At 43.0% G+C, this 27,356-nt stretch overlaps 1 protein-coding gene across 2 annotated transcripts in view; it reads left to right on the forward strand.

Annotated features, from left to right (window-relative positions):
• The first annotated feature begins 402 nt into the window (after nt 1-402).
• The window catches only part of CA8 (carbonic anhydrase 8), an 88,687-nt gene continuing 61,733 nt past the window's right edge, over nt 403-27,356 (forward strand). The window contains exons 1-3 of one of the 2 annotated variants that reach the window (XM_030304359.1): nt 403-662; nt 1,750-1,941; nt 13,295-13,419. In XM_030304359.1, coding sequence (XP_030160219.1) covers nt 563-662; nt 1,750-1,941; nt 13,295-13,419 — 417 coding nt within the window. In that variant the 5' untranslated portion in view covers nt 403-562. The remainder of the gene's footprint in view (nt 663-1,749; nt 1,942-13,294; nt 13,420-27,356) is intronic. The other variant, XM_030304360.1, reaches the window with a different exon arrangement.

A 27,356-nucleotide genomic window follows, 5' to 3' on the forward strand; every position in this document is an offset into this window, starting at 1 on the left:
CACCTTTTTTCTTTTGGGCATTTCCTGCAGTAAAGCCTAAATGAAGTAGACGGAGGTCGAAAGCCCCGGGTCAAGGCCCCGCACGCGGGGGAGCCCGAGGGTAGGCTCTGGGTGACTCGCGGGCTCCTGGAAGGTAAAGCGTGGGAGAGCCGGCCGCGGGGAGGCGACGCCGCAGGTAGGGGGCGGGGCTTCTGCAGTTTCCCTGGTGGGGCCCGGTAGCCCCGAGGCCTTTCCCCGCCGTCCGCCCCCCTGCGCGGGGGCCACGGAGCGAGCGGGGCGGATCCTCCCGTACCAGACACGCCCCCGTCCGGTTTATAATTCGCCGGCTGCCGCTCCCGGAGCCGCGGCTCCACTCGCGCTCCGCGGGGACTCGGGACGCTCTCGCAGCGCCCGCCGCCCGAAAAGTCGGGCTCGGCCCGCGCCCGCCTCGTGCGCTCACGCCCCCACGAGCGCGCTCACACCCCCCACTGGCTCACCCGCACCCTCGCACGCGCGCACGGTCCCACTCCTGCCCGCTTCCCTGCGGCGGCGCGAGAGCGCCGAGGGGACCCACGGCCTTCCCATGGCTGACCTGAGCTTCATCGAAGATTCCGTCGCCTTCCCGGAGAAGGAGGAGGATGAAGAGGAAGAGGAGGAGGGGGTGGAGTGGGGCTACGAAGAAGGTAACCGGCCGCGCGTCGGGCGGGGTGTCCGGGGTCCCGGGGTCCCGGGCGCCGCGCGTGCGCCCCGCCGAGCGCGGGGTCCCCGCTGCGCCCCGCTCTCCCACGTGCGTGTCTGTCGCGCGCACCCGCTCCACTGGTGGAAGTGGCTCCAGGAGAGAGGGCGTGCCCGCCGTCCGCGTTCGCGTCGGGGAGCCCGGCTTCCTGCCCCGCGGCGGCTGGCACCTGCGGCGGTTTGGAGGGCCAGCCTTCGGCCGCCCCGGAACACTTCTGTGCGCGCGCCGAGGGCCCGCGAAGAGCGGCGTTACGTGTCGCTCAGCACCTTCGGGTGCACGGTGCTGCCGCGACCACCCTACGGGCAGAAAGTGTCCTTGCCGCCCCTCGGTTCGTGAAGGAAACTAACAGTGTTCCGCTCTTTCTAAAGAAGGCCTGGATTTCAAGCTCGGTCAGCGGGTTTGGTCCGAAGGGGGCTGACTTCTTAAAAAGTTTTGCTTGCTACATTTATCCCGGAAGATGTAGGAGTCCTCATACATGTGACCACGGGGGCTGGTGTTGAAACAGATGTGGAATTTTTGACTTTAATTATAAAATAGGGAAAGAGAATATGAGTCTGTATTGCGTGAAGATATAGGTGTGGGTATACGTACATATATCCACTTCAAAATTACCGTCTTTGCATTCTGTTAAAGAGGTGTTCATTCACTAGCATCAGATTTAGTGGTTTTTGGCTCTCATCGAGCAAGTTGAGTTACAGGTATTTCCCCAGTAGTGCATGTAATTGAACTCATGAGCAGAAAAAAATTTTGTGGAATTACTGTTTTTTTAATCACTTAAAGATGAGCTAGCCTTCCTAGAGTCAAAAGGATTACATCTATGTGGACAAATACAAATAGGCTATTTTGTTAGTCCGGGATTTTATGTATGTATTTGATAGCTTTAGATCATTCGGAATATGAATGCAGAAGTTCTTCCACATTTATCGTATTTCATCCGTCAAGGATCATAAACAGTGTTTAAACTAGCCTTTGCATGTTAAATTTTACCGGAACTTTTTAAAACCTGTTCTAAATTTGCTTCATTTTGTCCTTAGGTGTGGAGTGGGGCTTGGTGTTTCCCGATGCTAATGGGGAATACCAGTCTCCCATTAACCTAAACTCAAGAGAAGCTAGATATGACCCCTCACTTCTGGATGTCCGCCTCTCCCCAAATTATGTGGTCTGCCGAGACTGCGAAGTGACCAATGATGGACATACCATTCAGGTTATCCTGAAGTCAAAATCAGGTATATTAGAAAACATTTTTGAAAGGATAAAAGGATGAAATAATGAAGATGGCAGTTTGGTTGTTCTGTGTTGTATGATCTTGCTGGAACACCCTTAGTTGGTCGACTTAAACTTGGTGGGATTTGAGGAAAAGTATATGCAGGTGTACTAATTTGCATTTTGTCCTAAATTGTTGTTTGGCTTAACTCGTTCAGATAATTATTCTCTTCTTTCACTGCTTGGTGAAACTAAAGATTAGGATTTTTTTACCTAATCTGGCATTCAGGGTAAACTTTTCAAATTAATTTTCTCTACTATATGAAAGTGACAAGAAGAATTTCAACTAATAGCAATCAAAAACATCTCTAAACTTAGTAAAAGACTTAAATGGCCAACAAAACTCCTGTTTTTATTTTTAATTCTTCCCCTCCCCTTGGAACTCATCTGAGATGGATCTGAAATGTTTTGTGGAAAAGGTGTTGGAAATTGTCAAGAAAGTTGGCTTAAACGTAGGAGAGAGGAAAGAAGAATTTTGAAAAATTAGCATGCATATTAATGTTTTTCTTAATAATAGTTTTATTTCTCTCTTGGTAAGAATATAAAATTGGAGTATGTTGAAATGCTAGGAAATACTAATGAGCAGAGATCCTCTGTGCCCAAATTAATTCCGAATTAATAAATTTTATATTTCAACCCATAAAATCTTTAGGTTTATTATTTGGCAGGGCAGGTACTGATTTCCAATGGTGGATTTTTTTTTTTAAATGTTTATCTTTATTTTTGAGATCGAGACAGAGCATGAGCAGGGGAGAGGCAGAGAGAGAGGGAGACACAGAATTGGAAGCAGGCTCCAGGCTCTGAGCTGTCAGTACAGAGCCCGATGCGGGGCTTGAACTCGTCAACTGCGAGATCATGACCTGAGCCAAAGTCGGACGCTCAACTGACTGAGCCACCCAGGTGCCCTCCCCTTTTTTTTTTTTTTTTTTTTTTTTTTTAACTCATTGTGACTGTTCCTGAACTTTAATTTAGAGTCCATGAGCTAGTCACAGATGGATGTAGTTTTCCCTGCTGTTCTGAGTTTAGTGAAGGTATGGACATCATCAAACAGATTGTAGGTGTTACTATATGTAGTCAAAGAGAAACCGCTTCAGATATAAATTTGGATTTTAGTAAGATTTTGTGGGGGGGGTATCCAGGAGAGACATTATGTGGTGCTTTTTAAGAACACAGTATAGTTACTAAATGCTGACTGTTCTGGTTTATGAAAAACATTTGAAGGTAATAATAAATGTGTATTGGTATGTTGACATGCCTTGGTATTTCTGGAAATAAACATTTATAAATCTATACAACAAAAATGCATTGCACATCAGCACTGTGGTGAGTGAGTATAGGTTGTATACAAATAGATAAGACTGTTCTCCAGGATTCGTAGTTTAGTGAAAAACACGATCCTTTAAATTTTCTTTTTTTAATGTTTATTTATTTTTGAGAGAGACAGAGACAGCACAAGGGGGGAGAGGCAAAGAGAGAGGGAGACACAGAATCTGAAGCAGGCTCTAGGCTCCGAGCTGTCAGCACAGAGCCCGATGCGGGGCTTGAACTCACAAACCGTGAGGTCATGACCTGAGCTGAAGTCAGACGCTCAACCGACTGAGCCATGCAGACACCCCAAAACACAATTCTTTAAAGCATTAGTGTAAATGCTAGTGGAAGTGTTATGAAATATGGGAGGATAGAGGGATGGCTGAGTACAAATACTCTGCTGTTAGAACCGATTTAACGTGATGGAATTGAATTTAACATTTCCTTCTGGTCCCTTCACGATTTTCCTTGGCCCCCTCTCTTAGCCCAGAACAGACACTATCAAGCATGGTCTCAACTCTCTACCCGCAAGATTTTCCCTTTCAGGGTCCCTCCACCTTCCACCCCTGACCCCTGACCAGCCGGGCAGAGCTCTCTCTACGGCTGTCCTAGCCTAATTTGGAGACACATGTTCCACACCCTTTCCTCCTGCCTCCTTAGGGAGCTTTCTCCTTTAGATGCCCTGTCTCCTTGCTGCCATAACAATTTCTTCTTCCTTGTTTTCTCCTTTTTAGTATTTCTCAAACTTAAAAAACAAGTAACAACCAAAGAAAAAAGTACCATGTCTGGACCATTTTCTCCCCCCTTAGGATATTTGAGCTTCTCAAAGGAGTAGTCTGTAAGCCCCAAACACCCTGTCATTTATTTATTTAATTCAAGTGTTATCTGTATCAAAATAGAACATAGCTGTAATTTAAATAGCTGACTAGTACTACATGTTTCTCTCTGTGCCTGGTTATACCCTTCCCCACGCAAAAAAAGCTTTTTGCCCTGGTGACAGCCACTTTTAGCTCTTAGCCATTTCTCCTGCTCTCTCCTTCATCCTTTACGGATACGTATCTACTGTCATGCTTTGACATTTAAGATCTCCATGGACTCCTTGCCATGGAGAATGAGGCTGGTTCTCTTATTCTCCTCCCCATTGTGGTTTTGCCCCTCTGTTGTCCCTGTATACTTAAATTGCAATTTTTATTTAAAGAATATGCATTAATAAAAAAAATTTTTTTTTGGTAATGTCTATTTATTTTTGAGAAAGAGAGAGAGAGACACAGCACAAGCAGGGGAGGGGCAGACAGAGACAGAGGCACAGAATCCGAAGCAGGCTCCAGGCTCTGAGCTGTCAGCACAGAGCCCGCTGTAGGGCTCAAGCTCACAGACCACGAGGTCATGACTTGAGTCGGAGTCAGATGCTTAACCCACTGAGCCACCCCAGCGCCCCTGCATTATTTTTTTTTTTATCATTATGAGTGTGTGGCTGTTGTTTCCAGCTGAGACTAGATTCTGTTTCCTTTATTGAACGATATGGAGTTTTTCTCCCCTGGAGTTCATGCATTTTTATTTATTTAATTGCAGCTTTATCTCTCATGATTTCATTTCCAGACTCCTGACAGATGGCAGATCATCAAGAGGTCCTTCCACCCTCCCTTGGAGGCCTCTCCTCCCTTCTTCTGCCCCACTTGGACCGCATGCTCTCCAGGCCTGCCCTGTAGTCATCACTTGCAGCTGCCTGCACCTTATGCCTAGAGAGTTCCTTTGCTGGTCTCTTGTGTCCAAGCCCATGTTTCCTGGATGCTGGGCATCCACTTTTGAGGTTGATCCCTCATTTCAGGGAGTTTCTAGGTTTATTCCCTCCTGTGGTCTACTTCCAGTAACTTCCTGGGAAGAAGGGCATGTGAGGGCTAAATGTTTGGATACCGTGTGTGTGTCTGTCCTGGGTACTTGGTGTGCCTTTTGATCAGAATAATTGTGTCTGTCATTTTTTAGAAATTTTCTTGCATTATTTAATAAGTTTTCTGCTTTTTTTTATTTTCTTCTTTTGCAAGTCATATTTTTGTTTTGTTTTTTTTTTTGTCCTACTTTCTGGTAGATTTCCTCAATTTATATCTTTCAGTCTTTCTATCAAACTTTTCATTTCTGCTCTAACCTTTTTAACTTCTAAGAAAATTGTGCCTGGGGCGCCTGGGTGGCTCAGTTGGTTAAGCATCTGACTTCAGCTCAGGTCATAGTCTTGAGGCTCATGAATTTGAGCCCCGTGTTGGGTTCTGTGCTGACAGCTCAGAGCCTGCAACCTGGTTTGGGTCTGTGTCTCCCTCTCTCTCTACCTTTCCCTGCTTGTGCTCTTTGTCTCTCTCTCTTTCTCAAAAATAAACATTATAAAAAAAAAAGGGTGCTTATTCTATGACTTTTTTTAGTTGTCGAAGTATACCTTCTTTTCTTACATTATTGATAAGTTTTCTGTTTTTTCTTTATTTTCTTCTTTTGTGACTCATATTCTTGTTTTTTTGTTCTACTCTCTGGTAGATTTCCTCAACTTATGCCTTTCGGTCTATTAAAATTTTCATTTCTGCTCTTAAATTTTTTTAAAGTTTATTTTTATTTATTTTTTTTTATATATGAAATTTATTGATAAAGTTTATTTTTGAGAGACGGAGAGAGAGAATGTTTGAGTGACAGAGGGGCAGAGAGAGAGAGAGTAAGAGAGAGAATCCCAAGTAGGCTCCATGCTGTCAGCATCAGAGCCCAATGCGGGGCTCGAACCTGCAAACCATGGGATCAGTACCTGAGCCAAAATCAAGAGTTGGACGCTCAACCAACTGAGCCACCCAGGTGCCCCTGCTCTTACATTTTTAATAAGAAAATGCTTATTCTATGATTTTTTTTTTTAGTTGACCAAGTATACCTTCTGAAAATTATTTCATAAATGCAGGCTCTTTCTCCATTCTTTCCTCTGTTGCTTTTTTTCTGTTCAGTGTCTCCGCTTATTCTGGGTTCTTTCTTCTATCTGTTTGGTCTCTGTTTTTAAGATGAGCGGTCTTCTCAAATGTCTAGTTATCTCTGGCTCTTTATTCATATTTAGGAATGGGCCTAAGAATTGTGTTAGTATCTTTTTACCTTCACTGTAGTTCTGCATTTTTGAGGATGTCATCTAGTTGGGATCCTACATTGGCTTCTTTCGTTCTTTCACTCAGCAGTATGCATTGGCTTCTCACGCTGGTTTTATCTGGCTTGCCAAGGTGCAGGTGGCAATCTTTGTTTTACCTTTTTTGTAAGGTATTACCCTTCTTGGATCGGGTAAATATAAATCAGGCCTGCACCCTGCCTTCAAGAAGCATACAGTGGTGGGGGTGCCTGGGTGGGTCAGTTGGTCAAGCACCTGACTCTTGATTTTGGCTCAGGTCACGCGTGATCTCGCGGGTCATGGGTTCAAGCTCCGTATCGGGTTCTCCACTCTCAGTGCAGAGCCCGCATCAAATACTCTTATCTCCTTCTTTCTCGGCGCCTCCCCTGCTCATGCTCTCTCTCCCCTCTCTCTCTAAAGTAAACGTTTAAAAAAGAAGTTTGCAGTGGCGGATCGTGAAAGATAGGTGTAAGGGAGAGATTATTTTTGGCTGACATTATTAGGGGAGGATTGGCTCAGGAAGTAGCATTTGCAGAAAACACAAAGACTGAAGAGCATTTGGATTGGGATGATTGGAATGTGTATGGGGAGAGAGGGCAGTAAGCAGAAAAGACATAAGATATATGGGAAGGTGTAGACGTTGGGTGAGGAGAAGTGAATCCTGAAGTATAACTGAAAGAAAAGATTCATTCGTGTTAAATGAGGTTAATCTATAAATGGAGTGGCTGTGTTGGAGCAAACTCATGAGGAATCTGGAGCCAGGTGTAAAGAGTATAACTTTTTTTTTTTTTTTTTCCTCTGTAGAATATGTTTTAGGAAAATTAACCCGGCCATACCAAGTAAGATGGGATCTGGGAGAGGTCGGGAGCCAGTTTGAAAGTTATCGCAAGAGATTAAGTTAACCAAAACAGCTGCTGTGTTGGGAGTGCCATTGGAAAGGCAGGGGTGACAAGGGGCGGGGGCGGGGGGTGGTTCTGAGATGCCATCCACAGGGCTTCGGTGACTGATTCCGTGAAATGGCAAAGATGGGAATCGTCAGAGACGTGCGCTGGGGTGGAGCCCCTGTGACTGGACCACACTTTGGATCCTGTCACTGTGCTTCACCCTTTGTGCATATTTCAAGGTGACAGACTGCCTTCTAACGTGGGTTGAGCCGAGCACCACATTCCAGGTCCTGTTGTCTCTTGACTATGGGGCATTTTACTGAGGCTGCCACATAGATGGCTCCATTTCCCTGTAGGACACGGGAATCCCTGTACTGCAGGAATCGTAACGTTTAGTGTGCACAAATTAAAATCAGACATCTTACAGCGGTATGAAAAGTAGCTTAAGTATAAAAATAGCACTGTAGATTTCTATAGCCTGAGTGGTTTAATACTTAAGTCACGAAAAAGCGTGAGACTGGCCAAGCTTCTGGAATAGAATGTCTTTCCTTCTGACGACAAACAGTGTGTTAAGGGTAATGACATTTTTAACGGGCCGTCAGTATGGGAGAGATTGCTAATCAGGACAGGTCATTTGTACCCTTCGCAGTAACTTATTATAGAAACCTTAATTAGAAAATTTTACTTCTGGGTCTTTTATAATTCTCAATATTAAATTTAGACTAGATTACTTTTATTGTCAATCATGCTTCCCCCCCCCCACCAAAAACATGACAACTTTTTATAGTGCTTCTTAACAGCCTTGCTGATTTAAAGATGAAGTTGTCAAAAATATCTTTAAGTTATTTTCACTTAGGAAGTGGCTCTGTAGCGTTTATTTATAGGGATGTCAGGGTTGAATTTCTTTCTGATTATACTTATTATTAGCTAACTTTGGGGGTCTTGGATCACCTGGAAAATTGCCTTAATCTGTCTCACTTTGCTTATACAGAGCAACCTAACTGGCCTCCTCCCCCTACTGTCAATGTTATGTCCGCTCTTAAAAGCTGATGATATTTGTTCTTTAATATGAAATGAAAGTGTAGGTTAAAAGCTAAAGACCATAAAATAATTGATTTTTGCATTTGCGCCTTCAAATGCTAAAAAGGAACTAATTTATACTATTTTGGGAATGTTTTATGACTACCTTTTGGATTCCTTAAAATTTAAACTGAGGTTATGAAACCTTCAGACCTGTCGAGAATGAGCTGTTTGTTTGGGTCTTGAGATCTTTTGGGGGACATATCAGGGACCTTAACATTGGTTTCCCTCCATGTTGGAGATATGGCTCTGGCAGTCTCTGTCTCCTGGGACAGCCAGGTGGTTAGGCTTGCCCTCTGATGGTCCACCGTCCAGGTAGACCTGTCGAGAATGAGCTCTTTGGGTCTTGAGATCCTTTGGGGGACACATCAGGGACCATTAACATTGGTTTCCCTCCATGTTGGAGATGTGACTCTGGCAGGCTCTTCTCTTGGGACAGCTAACCGGTTAGGCTTGCCCTCTGATGGTCCACCGTCCAGGTAGACCTGTCGAGAATGAGCTCTTTGGGTCTTGAGATCCTTTGGGGGACACATCAGGGACCATTAACGTGGGTTTCCCTCCGTGTTGGAGATAAGGCTCTGTCAGGCTCTGTCTCCTGGCCTCACCGTGTCTGCCTGAGCTGGGACAGCCAGCCACTTAGGCTTGTCCTTTGATGGTCCACTGTGCAGGAAGGTATGGGAGTAGTATTTTAAAGGGCAAAAAAATATTAGTTCTCTGCTTAAAAGCTATCGGTGATTCCCTCTGTGATAAACTCCAGCTCTTAGGTACAGCCTACAAGTCCCCTCCCGGGGCTCACATCTTGAAGCCTACCTTTTTTCTCTTGAAACACACTCAGGGTTTCTCAGCCTCTTCTGGCCGCTTGGAATGTACTCGCTCACTTCTCTCGGCCTGATCTTCCAGACTCTGCTTAGTTATCTCCTCTGGAAAGCGTTCCGTGACTTTCTGACGCCCCGTTGGTTTTGGCGTGGCTCTTGCTTGGTATCCTCCCGGTTCCTTGGCGCTTTCTCTTACTGCTTTTGATGTAATCTGTTTAAACTACAGTATTAAGTTCATGAAGCACTGAGAATGTCTTGCTAGCCCTGAGCCTATGTCCTTCTTTTGAGATTCTTGGTGGTCAGCACGGAGCTGGGCATGGAGTGTATCTCAAAACGTGTGTTAAACTCAAATGAAATGAGGGGGAATAAGCCTCGATCAGTAGCCTTTGAACTGTCTGGAAAATTTGTCTTCGGCAGAGGATTGTGGAAGCTTAGTTGGACCTGGGTAAATGCTTCTATATCATGTCTTTATGGGATTCTCAAATTCTGCAGAGGCTTCTGAAAGGAGCACTTTTTATGTGGATAAGCATAATAGCCATGCCTGTTAGAGAAAATGCAGACGGTGGCAATTGCATTGGTTTATTTTATATTCTTTCCACGAGTGTGCTATTCTAAGGAAATGCAATGTGTCATCAGTGTGACTTTCATGTTGTTTCAGTGTAATTTTATTGAACATAATGACATCACAACTAATAAACCTGCCACGTGGTGACAGAATATCACTCAGCAAAATTTGATACGCATAAATGTAAGGAGAGTATACCGCTTTTGGTATGACTAGTTTCCTTATGAAAAAATAGGCTGGGAAAAGGGAGACTAAGAGGATGTTGCCAAATGGGTAAAACAGAGCTACTATTTATTTTTAGTCTATAGATACAATCATTCTTGGGGGATGAACAGGTAATGCTTTTACTTGGCACCTCATAAAATTCTGAAGTCAGTATTTTGTCATTTTTTATGGCTTTGCACAGCCATGTGATTTTAGTGTGGTTTAACTTTGGATTATTCATCTGCAGCAAAAGCGAAAGGTACCCAGGGCCTGAGTGCTGGCCGAAAGCTGCGTCTTTGTCACCCCTCCCTGGGGACCAGGCCTGGGCAAAATGCTTCCCTCCTTTGTGTTTATTTTCAACCCAATAGAATGTAAGACCCATGAGGCTCTTGTTTCATTATAATTTTATTGAACATAATGACTTCACAGCTAACAAACCTGCCAGGTAGGGACTAAATACCACATACTCAGCATTAATGCATGAATTTGCATTTTATCCAATAGAATGTAAGACCCATGGGGCCAGTGAATTTTGTCGGTTTTATCATAGTCAGGGTATCTTAAGTATTTAATATGGTACCTGGTATAAAAATACTAGTTGAAAGGATGAGTAAATAAACCCCTGGGGGCCTGGAATTTCTCCCTATGAAGACACAGGTCAAAATATCAGCTCTGTCCTCAAGTTTCAAACTAAAGACTTTCATTCCTGTTGAAGAAATATCAGGCATCAATCAGGTGGAGGTTGTATTTTGGTCCCCTGAAATCACTCAAGGTCCGTTTCCTCCTTTTCTGTAGGAGAGTATTGGTGGACTGCCCTGTAACAGTTCAGAAACACTGCGTGTGTGTGTGTGTGTGTGTGTGTGTGTGTGTGTGTGTGTGAGTGCGCCCTGAAAAGAGGTTTTGGGGAAAGATTTTTTAAAATCCTCTTTCCCATTTCACATGTGCTTCATTTCACGATGCTACCCTTTCTTTTTCTTTAGCAACATGGAGCTAAGCCTCCTCTAAGACCATTTTGCCTTCTATTGAAAGAGTAGAGAGTGAGAGAACACCCGTCTCCCCCCAGCAGGCCTCAGGTCGGGCTGTAGCTGTGCATGGTGAGGGGTATGTTTTCTAGTTCTGATGATGCAGGCTGGGGTGTGGCACGGGACGTACCAGAAGCTTTTTCCCATTTATTCTTTTTGGTTTAGGAGGTGGGGTACATTCCACCTTTGGGAGTGGGTACAGCCCAGACTTCCTTCCTGGTTTTTCTCAAGACCAGCATTGGACAGCCAAGGGAAAGGAATGATTTTTATTCACAAACTGTGGCATGGTGGTTGAAATAGAAGCATTTCATCCACAGCATGGATGGGTTATTGGACACGATGCCATGCACTTGCTCTGCAGTTTGGGACATCTGTAAACCTTTGCGATCCATGTATTTACATTTTCTTTTTGATGGTTCTGGAAAATAGGATGAGGTGTAGTAGTTCTCAAAAGAAGGACTGCAGCTTAGAAATCCAAGCTTAAAGAACTCATTGTTTTTTTTTTTTTTAGTTCCTGCAAACAGATGCAGAGATTTGGATCCCCCTGTCCTGTGTCAGTGGGCAATGTGGATCAGAAGAGTGGAGTCCCAGGCTCCTGAAGTTTGCTAGCTAGCTGGGTGCCCAGGGCTGGTCACACTTTGCTCCTCTTGGCCACGTTTTCTCCCCTGTCGATGGGGATGATTAACACCGACTGACTCTGCTGATTTGTTGTACGATTTAAAATAAGACTAAGCGTGAGGAAAACGTTAAAATCGTGCCAGGTAGTGTTCTCCTAAAGACCATGCGTCTCACTTCCCTTCCCCGCTGGTTGTGAGGTGTACATCCTTGGAAAATTATCGTGGTGTTTTGCTGCTGATAGCTCTTTTTCTTCTTAGAGCTGGTAGAAAGCTTAAAACCAAATTTATAGGGTACTTTTGGTAAGGATTTCACGGCACTCGTTTGCGTGGCAGCCGCATTTCCCCGTCTGCACCTGTCTCTGTCTTTTGTTTTCCCTTTGCTCTTCCTTCTAATTTATGCCTTCTGGCTGTATTACACGTACTGGATGTCAGAAGCCCTAACATGTTTCTAGAACAAGTTATTAGATGAAGAACCAGCCAAACAAATAATGCTGCACCAACTCCCTTACTTCTCCTTTGAGGTTTGGAGTAAGGATGGACAGCAGAACTGTCCCTCTGTGTGGCACTCATCCTTGGGCACCATTGCTTCCTTCACAATGGTGGCCCGAGTGTGAATGCTAATTTCTTTCACAGAGACTGATTTTTGGGGGAAGAGGTAAATTTTTTCAGCTTCCTAACTGAAAGAGTAAAAATAACTTACAATTCTTAGCCAATACCATTTAGTGTTAACATTTATTTTTAGGAAGAATGCAAACAACCTTCATTGATGTCAAAATTGGTCATCTGTAATAAACTAAGTTTTTTCGTATGCTGTCACGGAATGTTTAAGGAAAGTATGTTATTGCTTCAAGACAGGTTCTTACACAAATGTACTTTTCATCATCCTTAAGGTGCTCTTGTTTGGGACTAAGTTCTGGGTTATATCTGGAAGTAAGACATAGAGACACGGCCCCCATAGAACAAACGTTGATGTCGTTTTTCCAAACGTTGACATTTTAAGCATTGTTAATATTCTGTCATAATTTTATTTCACTTGCATGTCTGTGGTTCTAAAATGGTAAATAGGTTTTCAAGTGTTACTTTGTTGTTGAGAAATCATATGGCCATAATCATTCTTTTCATGGAAAATTTTGTTAGCTTACACTTTTTAAATTGAAAGTCTGGTGCAAATGGATGATCTTTAATGGATTTAATTTATTGACAGGTTTATAACAAATTATTGGTCAGTCTGAGGGCACAGATTCTATTCTTGTCTCCTGAGCAGTGCTAAATGTAAGTCTCAGGGAGAGTAGGTACTGTGTGTGTTTTCAATGTCTACTCCTTCACCTGAAAGACACAAGAAGTTGATGTTCTGCAACATTTCGAAGTATTTCAGTTTTTGAACTTCAGTTTTGAACTTACTGTTGTAAGAATTCTGCTGCCTCTGCAGATTCACTAGGTCAGTTTTGTAGATGCTGTGGAGGGATGATAAACTGAAAATCGGTAACTTTTGGGGAAACCTCAACACTAGACTCAAATCTAGTATCGATATGATAGTGTAAGCACATCCCACAGTTAGAATATATTTCTCATTTTGGCTATATGAATTCAATCTGTAGAGCTCATGAGAGCTTTCTGGCAAAAAGTGTTCCCCATGTTTAGAATGCTATACTGATGAGTATGTTTGAGATGTAATTAAACAGAACTTAATTTTCTTTTTTCAGTTCTATCAGGAGGTCCATTGCCTCAAGGGCATGAATTTGAACTGTATGAAGTTAGATTTCATTGGGGGAGAGAAAACCAGCGCGGTTCTGAGCACACAGTTAATTTCAAAGCTTTTCCCATGGAGGTAAGAATAACAAATCCTCTTGTAAAACTCTTACTGTTCATGTAAAGTGTTCAATGATTTACTGAGAATGGTTTAGTTTAGAAGTAGTTGCACATCAATTGGATTTTATCAATTTATATTAAAATGATAAAGTATTTTTTTTTTCAACGTTTATTTATTTTTGGGACAGAGAGAGACAGAGCATGAACGGGGGAGGGGCAGAGAGAGAGGGAGACACAGAATCGGAAACAGGCTCCAGGCTCTGAGCCATCAGCCCAGAGCCTGACACGGGGCTCAAACTCACGGACCGCGAGATTGTGACCTGGCTGAAGTCAGACGCTTAACCGACTGCGCCACCCAGGTGCCCCTAAAATGATAAAGTATTTATGGAAACATAAGCTCAGGGCAGCAGATGACGCTTCCCAAGAACTTTGGTGAGCTTGAAGGATGCACACGGGCAACTGGCTGTAAAGGTAATCTATACTAATAAGTTTCCTTTCAGCATTGGTACTGTTCTAAAAATTCTGCTGCCTCTGCAGATTCACTAGGTCAGTTTTGTAGATGCCATAAATACATGATAACTGAAAACCAGTAACTTTTGGGGGCACCTCAGCACTAGCCAAAAGTCTAGTTGAGCCCTGATTAAAATTGGTAAATTGGTTTTATTCACCCTAGGCATTTAGAGATTTTTAGACATTTTGTCTGAAGAATTCCCTCCTTACTTACTGTCCTACTCGGTTCCTGCTGCTTCTTCAATACCTAGTGGACGTATCATTTCTTCCATGGGAGTTTTTCTGAGTTCCTTCCCTAAGCAGAATGAGTTCTCCCTCTTTTGTGTTCCAAGTGTACTTGACCGATTGCTGCCATGGCACTCATGGGGCATAACCTTTAGTGCCTACGGTGTCTTTCTCACTGATCCTATGGGTTCCTGTTATGGACTGAAGTATTCGCGGCCCCCATTCATATATCGTAACTCTACCCCCAGTATGATGGTATTAGGAAGTGGGGGCTTTGGGATGTAATTAGGGTTCGATGAGGTCAGGAGGGTAGAGTCCTAATGAACGGGATTAGTGCCCTTATAGGAGTCCAGAGAGAGCTTGCTTTCTCTGCTCCTTGCCATGTGAGGACACAACAAGAAGATGGCTGTCGATAAGCCAGGAAGTGGGTCCTCACCAGACGTCAGATCTGTTGGCCTCTTGACGTTGGATTGCCCAATCTCCAGAACTGTGAGAAATAAGTGTTTGTTGAAAGTCACGCCACCCGTGGTAACTTGGGCCCAAGGTGGCTAAGACAGCTCCTGAGGAAAAAGTCTCCCTCTCATTCTTTTCTTCACACCCATCATTTAATCCACTGCTAGGTATGTCTCTGTGAAATGCAGGTGATGTCCCTGTTGGTCCAGGCCTTGTTTATATTTCTTTCTATAAGGACCCACAGTTCTCTCCTTGCTCGCAACTGCACACATCCTTAATTAAGTATGGAATTGAACATGGCTAGACACTGTGTCTGGTCCAGCCTACTGACTAGAAATCACTACTGTATAATTTATGGAAGTGATATTTGTATTTCAAAGAATGAAGGTAGAGGAAGGCCTTCTTGATATTACTTTAATTATCATTTTTTGTAAATTTTTTTTAACGTTTTATTTATTTTTGAGACAGGGAGAGACAGAGCATGAATGGGGGAGGGTCAGAGAGAGAGGGAGACACAGAATCTGAAACAGGCTCCAGGCTCTGAGCAGTAAGCACAGAGCCCGACACCGGGCTCGAACTCGTGGACGGTGAGATCGTGACCTGAGCCGAAGTCGGACGCTTAACCGACAGAGCCACCCAGGCGCCCCTAATTATCATTTTTAAAAAGTCTCTTCGGGGGCTCCTGGGTTAAGTGTCCGACTGTTGATTTTGGTTCAGGTCACGATCTCCCGTTTCTTGAGTTGGAGCCGCACGTTGGGCTCTGCGCTGACAGTGCGGAGCCTGCCTGGGATTCTCTCCCTGCCTCTCTCTTTGCCCGTCCCCTCCTCGCTTTCTGTCTCTCTCAAAATAAATAAGTAAACTTCAAAAAAATCCCTTTGGAATCTGAGGATAACCCTTTCATTAAAAAAGACTCAAGTCTTAAAAGTGAAATATTAAGTGTTTTAAGGATAGAGGGAAAACAGTATGTTGAGCAGCACCTGAGTTTGTGATCGGGAGGACCGTAATGGAGGGCAGCTCCTTTAAGGCCTTGATGGGGAAGGTTGGGTCTTCAGACGTTACCATTCTAAGCGCTGTGTTTCTCAGTGCCTACAGACATCGTCTGACTTCCGCCACCTGAAAACAGTTCTGCTGTGTCTTTGTGTCACCTCTGGCTACTGTGCTGTCCTCACCCAATGTGACAAGGAAAAGTACACACCAGGATGCATCAGAGAGGAGAGAGGGCACAAAACAGTCCAAAACAGTTAAACCTGCAGGGTAGTGGAGGGCAGAGTGAGGGGCAGGTTGAACAGTGGATGGCCAGTGCCTCAGCTCTGCCCTCTTCTTTGAGATTGAAAGACCGTTTCATCACTTCCTCTCAACCCATCTTCAAAGACGTAGTGTGATATAAAAAAATTTAGTGACAGATGGGAGTAATTGGGTAGGCAGCAACTTGTAGGTGAGAACTTAGTGGCTTTGCTTGCAACACACGGAATTTACAGCCTTGAGAAAGCTTGATTAGATTAAGGGAGTCAGTGGTGTGTGTTCTTTGCTCTGCAGTGAATTAGCATTTCCAGACCACATGTTCAGACTGGTTCTGTTACTTGGTGCCAGTTTAACTGCTCTGGTCCATTAAGCACAGGTAATGGTTTGTTTTGAGTGAAGATTAAATTCTGATAGGCTTTGTTTCTGCAGAAATATTTATATTTAGGGTAATGGAATTACTTGCTGTAATTTTTCCAAAATAGGTGATGAATAATATTTATACTCTTTGTTACCCCAGATTATCCCTGATCCAATCCTAGAGAAAATACTTGTATCACCATCCGATGTTTGTGTAGTGTTGTATCCCATGGAGCGCATAAATGCAGGAGCGTGAGTGGGCAGGAGCAGAGGGAGAGATCTATAAGCCACGTGTTTTCTGTTTATGTGTTTTGTTTTGCTTTGTTTTAATGGTGGTTGTGAATACTGAGCTGGGTGTTCCGGGGGAGGGGGCTCACACACGGTGTGCTGAAAGAGAGAAGAGAGACACTCCCTGTAGAATAGTCCAAGAGGGAATGAGATGGCTGATGTGGAGATAGGTAGGTGACTTGCCACTGGTCCCCTGGTCCTGAACTGCCCTCACAGGCCACCTGGAGCACAAGGGCATGGCAAATAGGACAGTGGAGAGTGAGGGTATCCAGTACCCTTTTGGGCGTGTTATTAAAAAAATGTTTCTTAAAGATACTTTCCATATTTTATTTATACTTTAAGACTAACTTTAATCTCCAGATCACCTATCTGTACATACTTTCCTTTTATTGATTTCACTTAACCTGAAATGAATGGCTTACTAAACACTACAAACAAATATTGACCACGTGTCTTACGTGAAACATAAGAATGGCTTCTAACAGTCATTCATCAGTCTCCCCACTAACTTTTTAAAGTTATGAACATATACAGTAAAAACAATTCTGAAGGTTTTTGATGGTACTAGTAGCCAGCACCCACATCCCTTCAAATATTAACACAGTTTGTGACTTCAGACAGTTTAAACTGCAGCTCTTTTGCTAAGTGGGGTGGATAAGGCACACCATTTCTGCTTTTCCTTCTTGAACTTCTTAGTTTTGAGACACAGATGAGCTTCCACAGCGTCTGACATTCTTGCTGTTTTCGTCTCGTAAACCTGAATTCTGTTGTTCATACTCCAGGTTTGTGCTTAGAGGACAGTGCCTTAGCAAGAGAAAAGTAAATTGTGCTGGACTTTTCTTCCTGTTAGCTGAACACCTAATGAGTTTGTACATGTTAACTACATTCTTAGAAATGTCTGAGTCATGTCTACCAGCTGGAATTCTCTTACTTAACGTGTGGAGGTTTTGCATTGTGGTTTGAATCAAGATGGCAACAGGAGGGGGAGGTTGTTGATTGCAGAGAAGTCTGTGATCCAGTCAAATGAATTCCTGTGTCTTTGTCCTTCCGGTGGCTGCAAAACCTTCATATTCTCTTTAGACATCATTAGATACCATGGCTCTTGAAGTCCAACTTGAATCCTGTAAGAATGTTGTCATTTTGCCATAGCGGTATATTACGTTCACTCACCATACCATAAGGATAATTTATTCCATTCACATTAATTTTTGTTACAGATCTAACCACTGGAGGAACTGCTAGGTATTTAGGGTCACATTCAACTTTCAGGCTGTATGTTCTGTTTCCGCCACTTGTCTAAGAAGACTCTCAGCTGCTTTTCTACTTCAAGTAGCCTAACATTGTGGTCCGTAGAACTCTTGGTAAATTATGATTGATCTTCACCCATGAGTTGCTACTTTAATACTTCCATGGAAGAGTGCTTCCCAGGCATTTAGATTTTAGGAACAATGAAATAAAAAAAAATTAGAGGATGGGGAAACAGATAGTGTGGCCAAGTTTTGTTTTTTTTTAAATACGAACATTATTAACTATACTGTCCTCATCATTTCATAGAGAGAACCTATCTTTAGTAGCTGAGTGTAGGAAGGATACAGTCTGAGAATGAACACGGACCTGTAAGTTGAACAGACTTAGCTTTTAAAAAACTCGTAACCTTAGTTCTGTTTTCTCATTTCACTATAGATGAATGATAGTCTTGTCAGGAAGGGCACTGGTCCTGCCCACAGACCAGCAGGAGGTCATGCATGGCGGGCAGGTCTTTCTTGCCCTCTGGGCCTAAAAGTTTGTAATTTGAGAGTGAATTACCAAGGAAGAGCATGTTGTAGGACAGATTCTTATTTTTATCTTGTATATTTAAAGAGAAGCTATTGCTCTGTATTCTCCGAAAGGACTCAGCGGTAATTGAGCCACATACCAGCTATTTATGGGAAGTTGGGTGCATTAGGTAAATATTAAAAAAAAAAAAAAAGTTTGTGCAGAGCAGGACTCTTTAGTTGTGAAGAGTCTAGGCCTTGGTTGTGAAATAGGCCAACAGAACGTTTGTTAAAACATTTTTTTAATGTTTTTTTAATTTTTTATTTTTGAGAGAGACCGAGCGTGAGCGGGGGAGGGGCAGAGAGAGAGGGAGACACAGAATCGGAAGCGGGCTCCAGGCTCTGAGCTGGCAGCACACAGGCCACCGCGGGGCTCGAACTCACGAACTGTGAGATCATGACCTGAGCTGAAGTTGGATGCTTAACCAACTGAGCCATCCAGGCGCCCCAGGCCAACAGAACATTTTGAACAGTGTGTCTCCTGATACCGTACCAGTTCTGAATATTCCACTCTCCACTCTCCAAGTCCCGGGTCTTCTGTGTATCCTGTACTTTTCTTTTCTTTTCAGGCAAATACTAGTGTCTACCATTTAAGTTTTCTTTTAGTAAAAATGATCAGGCCTTTTGCTTTTCCTAAGCTATTTGCATGCTCGTATATTTGCCTGACTGAAAGGCCTTTGTCAATTTTCCGGGCTCTGGGGAGCACCAGGAAGAGTTTTCATGGTCAACAGCGAAAGGCGGGGGATCTGTTCAAGTTACTTTATTCCCACGGATGTCTCAAATAGAGCTTCGTGTTTGTGACTCGCTTCCGAAATAGAGACTTCCCTTGACTTCAGTGAGAAAAATATGATGAGATTAGATCTATAAGATATATAGTTAAATAATTTATTTTTAAAAGGAACTTCAGAGATCACCCAGCACAAACTCCTGTTTAACATAGGAGAAATGTGAAGCTCCTAAAGATTAAGGGTCACAGGGCAACTTGGTGGAAGCCATAATGTATGGCCCGGGTGGAAGAGGGGGTATTTTAGTTAATTAAATATTCCACTTAAAAAAGAGTCATCCTCTGCTGCTGGTCTTTTCTCTAATGGGTTAGATCGACAAGAGACAACACAACAGTCTTTGTCTCCCTGCCTCCCCCCACCCCCAACATGCCTGAGAGGGTCTTGTATGTGTGCGTGCACCCCCATTCAGCGATGGGAGTGTTGTCGCCTTGCATAGGACTGTGCTGAAGCTGTGGCATGGTCCCCTGGCTTTACTGGCTGTGAAGACAAAGTTCAGAGTGGCTTTGTGAAGGTATAGCAGTGTGGGGTCATGAAGGTTGGGACCCTTGCTGCCCCCCGAGAACCGGCGTGGATGTAATGGATGAGGTAGTCCCTCCGCTTTGCTGGGGTGCTCACCAAGGTCTGGAGAAGAAGGGGACTAGCTCAGGCAATGGCAGGGGTCACAAGACCTATTATCTGACCTCTCCAAGGAGTGCTCCCCCCCCCCCCCCCCCAGCCGCCCACTTTCCAAAGCCCATTATTCCTAGAAAAATCAACTCCAGTTTGAGATTGTATTTGTAATGGTAGTTAATACTTTGGATTGAGGTTGCTTTAGAAGAAAAAAGGGAAAGAGGAGGTAAGACTGATACTAAAGGAAATGACTCAAAGTTTGAATGTTCAGCTTCTTTGGGAAATTGTATTATTTTGATCAGAAAAAAGGAACAAATTGTACATATGATTGTTATGATTATAATTTGGCATCCTGGAATATTCCACAGGGCTAGCAGATTGAGCCTCACGGAAAAACAGATGAAGGAATTAGAACCTTGTGCTGTGGCCTCTCTGTGGTCATAATTGCGGAAACTCCCTCTCATATCTGGGTAATAAAAAAAAGATAAATAAAAACAAATTTTATGTTTCCTGAATTCTGGTGAACACTTGCATTTTTACTACATAAAAATCACAGTTCCTGCTTTGATTTAGCGTGTTTATTTTCTCATTTATGAAAATGTATTTAGAGTAGAAACTTCACAGTTTACTGAATAGAAAATAAATTACAGTGTTGAGCAAACAGAAATGTTCTTTTCGCTGTACCACATGATGTGGCAATCTTCCATTCCCACTTAGAAATAGAAGTGCACGAGGCCGGTTTGACCTTTGAGTCGTCTTTGAAGCTACCTTTCATTTTATATTTGCAACTATTTCTTTTAGTAGATTATTCTTTGTTGTTGTTTGAAGATGTATAAAATGTTTTCGGCAAACTAAATTTGGAAGAATCATTTATATGTATATTTTTACAAGTAAGGCAAATTTGTGCAAAATGGAAAATTGTTTCTGTAAATGTATATGGTGTATAATTAATTTACAGGTGTAATAGGTATAAATAATTTATAGACTTGCAAGAAGAAAATATTTTAAATTGGGTTCTAACAGATATAAATTCTACAGTAAAATAGATCTCTTAATGCGTCTTCAGGTAAGAAATAGACTCTGATTTAAATATATAGTCCATAACCAAGCAGCCACCTTTAACTCCTTTCCATCTATTCATCAGTTTATTCATCTGTTGTTTTTCCATCCATCCATGCATCCATGCATCCAATCAAGTGTTTCTTGGGAATCCACTGCTCAGGCTCTGGGCTAAGTGATAGGGATACAACGATGAGTGTCAAAGACAGCCAGTGGAGTTTATTGCACTGGGGGGAGTGCAAATGCATTTGTATGCAATTTATCTCCTCCCCCCTTTCCTCCTAAATTGATGAGCTTTCAAATCAGTGTTAAAGGGCCTTATCCCCTCTACCCTGTCTATGCAGTATGCAAACTCAGGCTATTAGAAGCTAATTACAGGAAGGTTTTGAAGATACTTACTAGAAAGCAAATATATTATTTGAAAGGTAAATGATTGTCAACCAAACAAAACATTTATTGACTAGTATGTGAAAGGCACTGTGTCAGGTGTAACTCTGCCACAGGGTTAATTTAACTGCGATAACCTAACAAAATTAGAATCAGCAAGACACAGGATAGGAAACTTTTGATGGTGGGGGGGGCAAGTTAGGAAAGGTCTAGATTCTGAAAAGCTGCTGGAACCCCCGGGCCAGTGCTGCTGCCCCATTACCTACCTATAGATTACCAGTGGGATGGGGTGGGGAGGGGTCAATGTGCTGGGGTTGGTGAGAGTTTAGGCCGGTACATCAGAAAATCCAAGATTCAGATCTAAGCTCTGTGACCTTGGGCAAGGTAGTAAACCTCTTCAGATGTTCCTGTCTACGAAGAGGGTTCAAAAGTAGCTCCAAAGTTGGCAAGGAGTAAACCTTTTAGTATATTAGGAAGGTGTCATTATTCCATTATTATTATTATTATTATTATTATTATTATTATTATTCCTACCATGAGGAAGAGATGGGAGGACATCAAGGGGCAATTGTGATTGTGATGGTAAAAATCTAGTTAAGGGACACCTGGGTGGTTCATTTGGTCAAGCGTTGGACTGTTGAATTCGGCTCGGGTCGTAACCTCATGGTTTGTGAGTTTGAGCCCCAGACAGGGCTCTGTCTGTGCTGACGGCAGAGCTTGCCTGGGATTCTCTCCCCACCCCTCTCTCTGCTCCTCACTCACTCTCTCTTTTTTTTCTTTATCTCAAAATAAATAAATAAACTTTAAAAAATTATTTTAAAAAATCTAGTGAAAAGTTCCTAAGGGGAAAACAAAAGGCTTTTTTTTGTTGTTATTACATGGAATATGAATGGAGAAAAAAGTCTTTTGTTTTCTTTGAAACCCCTGTTCCACCCTTTACTTGAATATATTGTCCTCTACAAGTCTAGTCAATATGTTCCCTGAGACATGTTTTTATGATTATGGTGCATGCACATGCAGTAGAATTTATATCACCAGTCTATTTTGTAGTGAAAATCAAATAAATATTTCCTGTGTCAGGTGAGTATTGGCATGATAAAACTTCTAATCGAATGGGAGACTATTGAAAGATTTTTAATTCCAGAAGATCTTAATTAGTATAGAAACTACATAAGGTGTGGGGTTTTTTGCTTGTTTGTTTGTTTTTGGTATTTAAGAATGACAGCTTAAAATGGCACAGTGGTATTGGTAAGATAATTGTGCTTGTGCCCTGGCCACAGCTTTGCTGTGCTTGAAAACATGTCTCCTTTTAGCTTCTTCGTGTTACGCACAACAGGAACTCACTATGGAATCCTAGAATGTTGGGCCATGGACCCTGTGGGAAATTGGAACTTTTGGTGCTGTGGTTTCCCAGAAGGAAGCCTGCTCTGGTGATCGGTACTCTCCATCAGAGAAAGCCCCACTCGGATTCCAGCTCACCATGGTATTTGCTATAGGACTTCTTTGTAGCCATTCAAGTTCAATTCCTTTGCTGGGACATAAAGATAATACAGTTGTACTTAACCCTTATGGAACTTAGGGAGAGGCTGTAAAAATTAATGGTGTAATATTGGAGGCACCACGCACTGAGTATCTCATATGGTGGTTTAAACACAATCTGGTGTTCGCTTAAAGTACTTTGTAAAAGCATTTTAAGGGCATAATTAGCTGCAGTGTATGTGAATGTAATTTATGATAGTATAGTTGTCTCGGGTTTTTTGTTTTTTGTTTTTTAGAAGCCTTGAGTAGAAAAAAAGAAATCCAGATTTTAAACTGTTAAATATACACATTAAGTATAGAAGGAAGACATTTATGCTTGTAGGACCCGACAGATGAAAGATGGACCTTTTTTCATCAATTAATGTGTTCACTTGGGGCCCTGAGGCAAGCATGTTCTCTAAACCCAGTTAACGAGTCACTTAGAGCTCTGGTTGATAGAGCTTATTCAGTGGAACCAATTTATTTGGCTTCAGAGTTAATGTATTTCTCGTGAACGTTCCTTGATGAGCTCTCTAAATTGATGAGTTCTCTGAGGAGATCTATAAAGGGATCCCTTTCTCCAGCCTGGGTTTTGAACAAGTAAGAAATAGGGCATTATTAGAGTCATCAAATGGAGAACAAAACATTACCTCTGTTGTGAATAGAACTATACTGGAGACGTAGCGTAGAAGGAAAAGGCTCTGCCCACCTAGTTACAGGCAAGGGGCGGGTGGCAGGTTGTATTAGCCTGCTCTCTAAGGGTAGCTCTCATTTCAAAAGAGGAAAAGAAAAAAGAGGAAGGGGTTAGTTGAAAGAGCGGAGAGGAAGGCCAGCCTTGTTGAGGCAAAATCCCTCTTTCTAGGAACGGGCAACAGGGAAGAGGCATTTCCTGTTGATAAGACAGACTCTTTTTTTTTTTTTTTTAATTTTTTTTTTAACGTTTATTTATTTTTGAGACAGAGAGAGAGCATGAACGGGGGAGGGGCAGAGAGAGAGGGAGACACAGAATCCGAAACAGGCTCCAGGCTCTGAGCCGTCAGCACAGAGCCCGACGCGGGGCTCGAACTCACGGGCTATGAGATCATGACCTGAGCCGAAGTCGGCCGCTTAACCGACTGAGCCACCCCGGCGCCCCTAAGACAGACTCTTAAAAATTCTCCCACTTATCCTTTAAAATTTGATGGCACTGGAGCAAGAGACCAACTCCATTTGGGAATCAGCGGCGAGAGTGCGGTTTCCTTTTCTTGCGGTTTGTTCATTTTAATCATCTGGGACCAAATCCCTTTTGGCTAGCTGCTCCTTTATACCTAAAATAGTCGCACAGTCTCCTCCTCTCTAGAAGGAGCTGGGAGATGGAGTCAGCGAGGATTTTGATGCATGTGCAGGATTTATTTTTTTTCTTTCTAACCTACGTGGGGGGGGGGTTTCTGCCCAATGTAGCATCTCAGCTTGGGCCAGTTGTTTAAACCAAAGATATAAATGTATTTATAAAAAGAGCTGTTTTACTTCCCCCAAATTGTGACCTAAGTCCAAGGCTTAAGTCATTAATCCTATTCCGAATTTGGGTTGCACGGTGCTGGAACTATTCTGCAGTAATTTTTAAGAACAAATGTCACTTATCCACCTTGTCATGGAGAACAAATAATCACAGATTTTTATCAGTGGGCATTGTTTCTAATTAGCTTATCAGCCATGACGTGCTTTAACTGCGCTCCCAATCTTGCTGTTTTCTGGCCAACCTCGAGCTTGCCTGTATCGGTCAAGGACTTGGGTCCAGTGGAATAAAGGCTGTGCCATTAGTAATGTCTGTTACTGTTTCCTCAGCTGAGCTCCAGTGGGTTGCCTCCTTTGAGGCTTTCTCTCTGAGGCACTGTTTTCCCCATGGGCAAGTGAGAAGAAAGATACTACTGGGTTTTGAGTCTCGTAGGAAGGCAGGATGGCGGACTGGTACCTACCATTCGGTTCACAAACACCTGTCAAGTACCGAACCCTGTGAGATACACAGCATGTAAGACGACAATACTTGTGTGCGGTGATTCTGTAGTCTGGTGGGAAGAGGTTGGATTAAGATAAAAACACGTGAAGAGATAACAGCAGAAAGGTTAAATGAAAAGCGATTCCAGACGCATTTAGGGAGCAGCTGCCGTGTGTTTGCTGCTGGGTGTGGTGCCGACCTTTAACAATAAATGAAAAATAATCCAGGTCTAGAAGAGGTTCATGTTCCCAGCAGAGTGACAGGCCTATGAGAAATGATGACATCTAAAAGGGAACCGACGCCACGGAATTAGTGGCTTTCTGCTGGACTCAGGGAGGGCCGTGGAAAAGAACGGTTATTGGAGCTGGGCCCTGACGATTGGGTAGGAGTTTGCAGGATAAAAACGATACGAAAGAAGGAGAAGTGGATGCAGGAATGTCGTAAAGGACAGGTGCACTGGGGCTTGGCGAGCGATCAGAAAAGGCCAGTGTGATGCAGAGAAGTGGACCTTCTGTAGCTGAAATAGTCATGGGACAACGAATCGGAAAGTCAGGGAGTCAGAAAGCGAGGTACCATGGTGGAGAGAGGCTGATACATTTGAATTAATACAAGTGTCACTTGACTCATTTCAATCCATATTGTTTTTAATCCCAGAATACTCGCAAATTAGGTAAAAAAAAAAACAACAGGAGTTGGGGTAGCAGTTCCTTGAAAGGTTGTAAAGATGCTCTCAGCTGTGGAGAAGGTGAAGAGAGAAAAGCACTTGAAGTCCTACTAAGCCTCACACAATGTGAGTCTTAATGAAAGCAGGGCTGATCTTTCTCCACACAACAGAAAAGTGAATTAAAACTGAGGATTACCAGAGTTTAGTTTGTGTTTCCTGTTAGTTGGAGTTGACTTGTTTTCGCAGGGAAAGAATTTTCAGCTTTGGAATTTTCATCCCCTCCTTTTAGCTTGATGGTCTGGCTGTATTGATCCTCACAGGGTCACATGTATTTCTGCCCGGGGTTCCTAGGCAGCATCCAGGAGAGCCTCTCCTTTTGGGTGTTGTTTTGGAAGAGACGTTTCTCTTGATATCTGTGCTCCTTGGAATCGCTAGGCTTGCTCTTGGCAGTGGCTGTTCCTGGAGTCTCTCCTCCTTTCCTCAGGCCAGGTTATTTTTTAACATGGATGTCCATGCGCTGTCAGTGCACCTGATGGCCCTTAGAACTCGCTGGATTTTAAAAACTAAAGAACGTGGCAGAAATAGGATATTGACAAGGAAAACCATAAGTGAAGATGCATCAAATCACACGGATATTTATATTTCTATATATCTAAATTTTATTAGAGATTTTATTGTGAATTCGTCGTGAAAACCATATTTGTGCAGACAACACAGCATTTTGTTTTAGGTTATTAGGACTTGTGTTACGGGGGTTACTGCTCTGCTGAGCCAAAAGGCTCTGGAGAACTAGGTTCCAGTCAAGTTTGAACCGTCTTTATAGGAAGAATTATCCTTTGTTATTTGAGTCTAATATCAGAAACATCTCGGTGGCATCCCTTACTGAATAAATATTGAATCCTGTGGGGACAAAGATTTGAGATAATGGCAGATTGTTTTGCCTCTCTTTCCCAGCCTTTTTCGGGGGGGGGGGGCGGGGAGTGGGGGGCATTGGGGAAGATAGTAGACATAAAATTGGACTGACCAAATACTATAATTTGGGGGTGGATAATAGTAAGCATGTACCTCATGTCACACTTGTCAAAAAAGGAATGGACAGGCACCTGGGTGGCTCAGTCGGTTAAGCTCAGGTCATGATCTCGCTGTTTATGGGTTCAAGGCTTGTGTGGGGCTCTGTGCTGACAGCATGAAGCCTGCTTGGGATTCCTGTTCTCCTTCTCTCTCTCTGCCCCTCCCCGGTGTGTGCCTTCTCTCTCTCTCTCTCTCTCTCTCTCTCTCTCTCTTTCTCTCAAAATAAACATTAAAAAAAAGAAAAGAATGGAGACTTTGAGCGGGAGGCTGGGGAGCACTGTGTATTGTGAAACGGCATGGGGATGCCAGGAGGGAAAGGGAATTGAAGCAAAGATGTCAAGGCCAACCGAAGTCATGCTGAATTTGAGATTGGTTGAGATTGTTATACAGTTGAACTCAAAGATGAATTGGAGGAATTTTCACATTGGGAAGTTTGATTTCTGATAGACTCTCAGTTCCTGGCGTAGAGAGGGCTCTAAATAAATATAAGTAAGTGAGTGAAATAATAGATGGTAAAGTTCTAGGCATCGTACCCAGGTTCGGAGGACGTAAATAGGACAGTTGGGACATTCTCCCACTTGGGGGATTTTGTCCTTGCAATTCCCCTGTCTGGAATATTCTTCCACCAGTAGCCATTAACTTGTTCCTTCAGCACCTTTGGGTCTCTATTCAGATATCACATAAGCAGAGAGGCTGACTTTAGCTTTCCTTAACCTACTTGGTTTTCTCCATTGCATTTCACGGTAATTTAATAATACATATATGTGGTTATTTAAACATAAATTCTGTATATGTGTACCATACATATGGCTATTTTATAGCAATGCATTGTAGCTGGAGTTTAGGGGATCTAGAAATTAAATAGCTGGAGATAAATCTTGAATGGCAGGGTGGAACAAAGAATGGAAACCCTTAAATGTCAGGTTGATATTGGTATCCTTTTCTTTGGTCAGAAAGGTGATGTATATGTGGCATTTCACTAAGGGCGGTGGGGATCAC

Source organism: Lynx canadensis, chromosome F2 (genome assembly GCF_007474595.2).
Source record: "Lynx canadensis isolate LIC74 chromosome F2, mLynCan4.pri.v2, whole genome shotgun sequence".
NCBI classification, from domain to species: Eukaryota; Metazoa; Chordata; class Mammalia; order Carnivora; family Felidae; genus Lynx; species Lynx canadensis.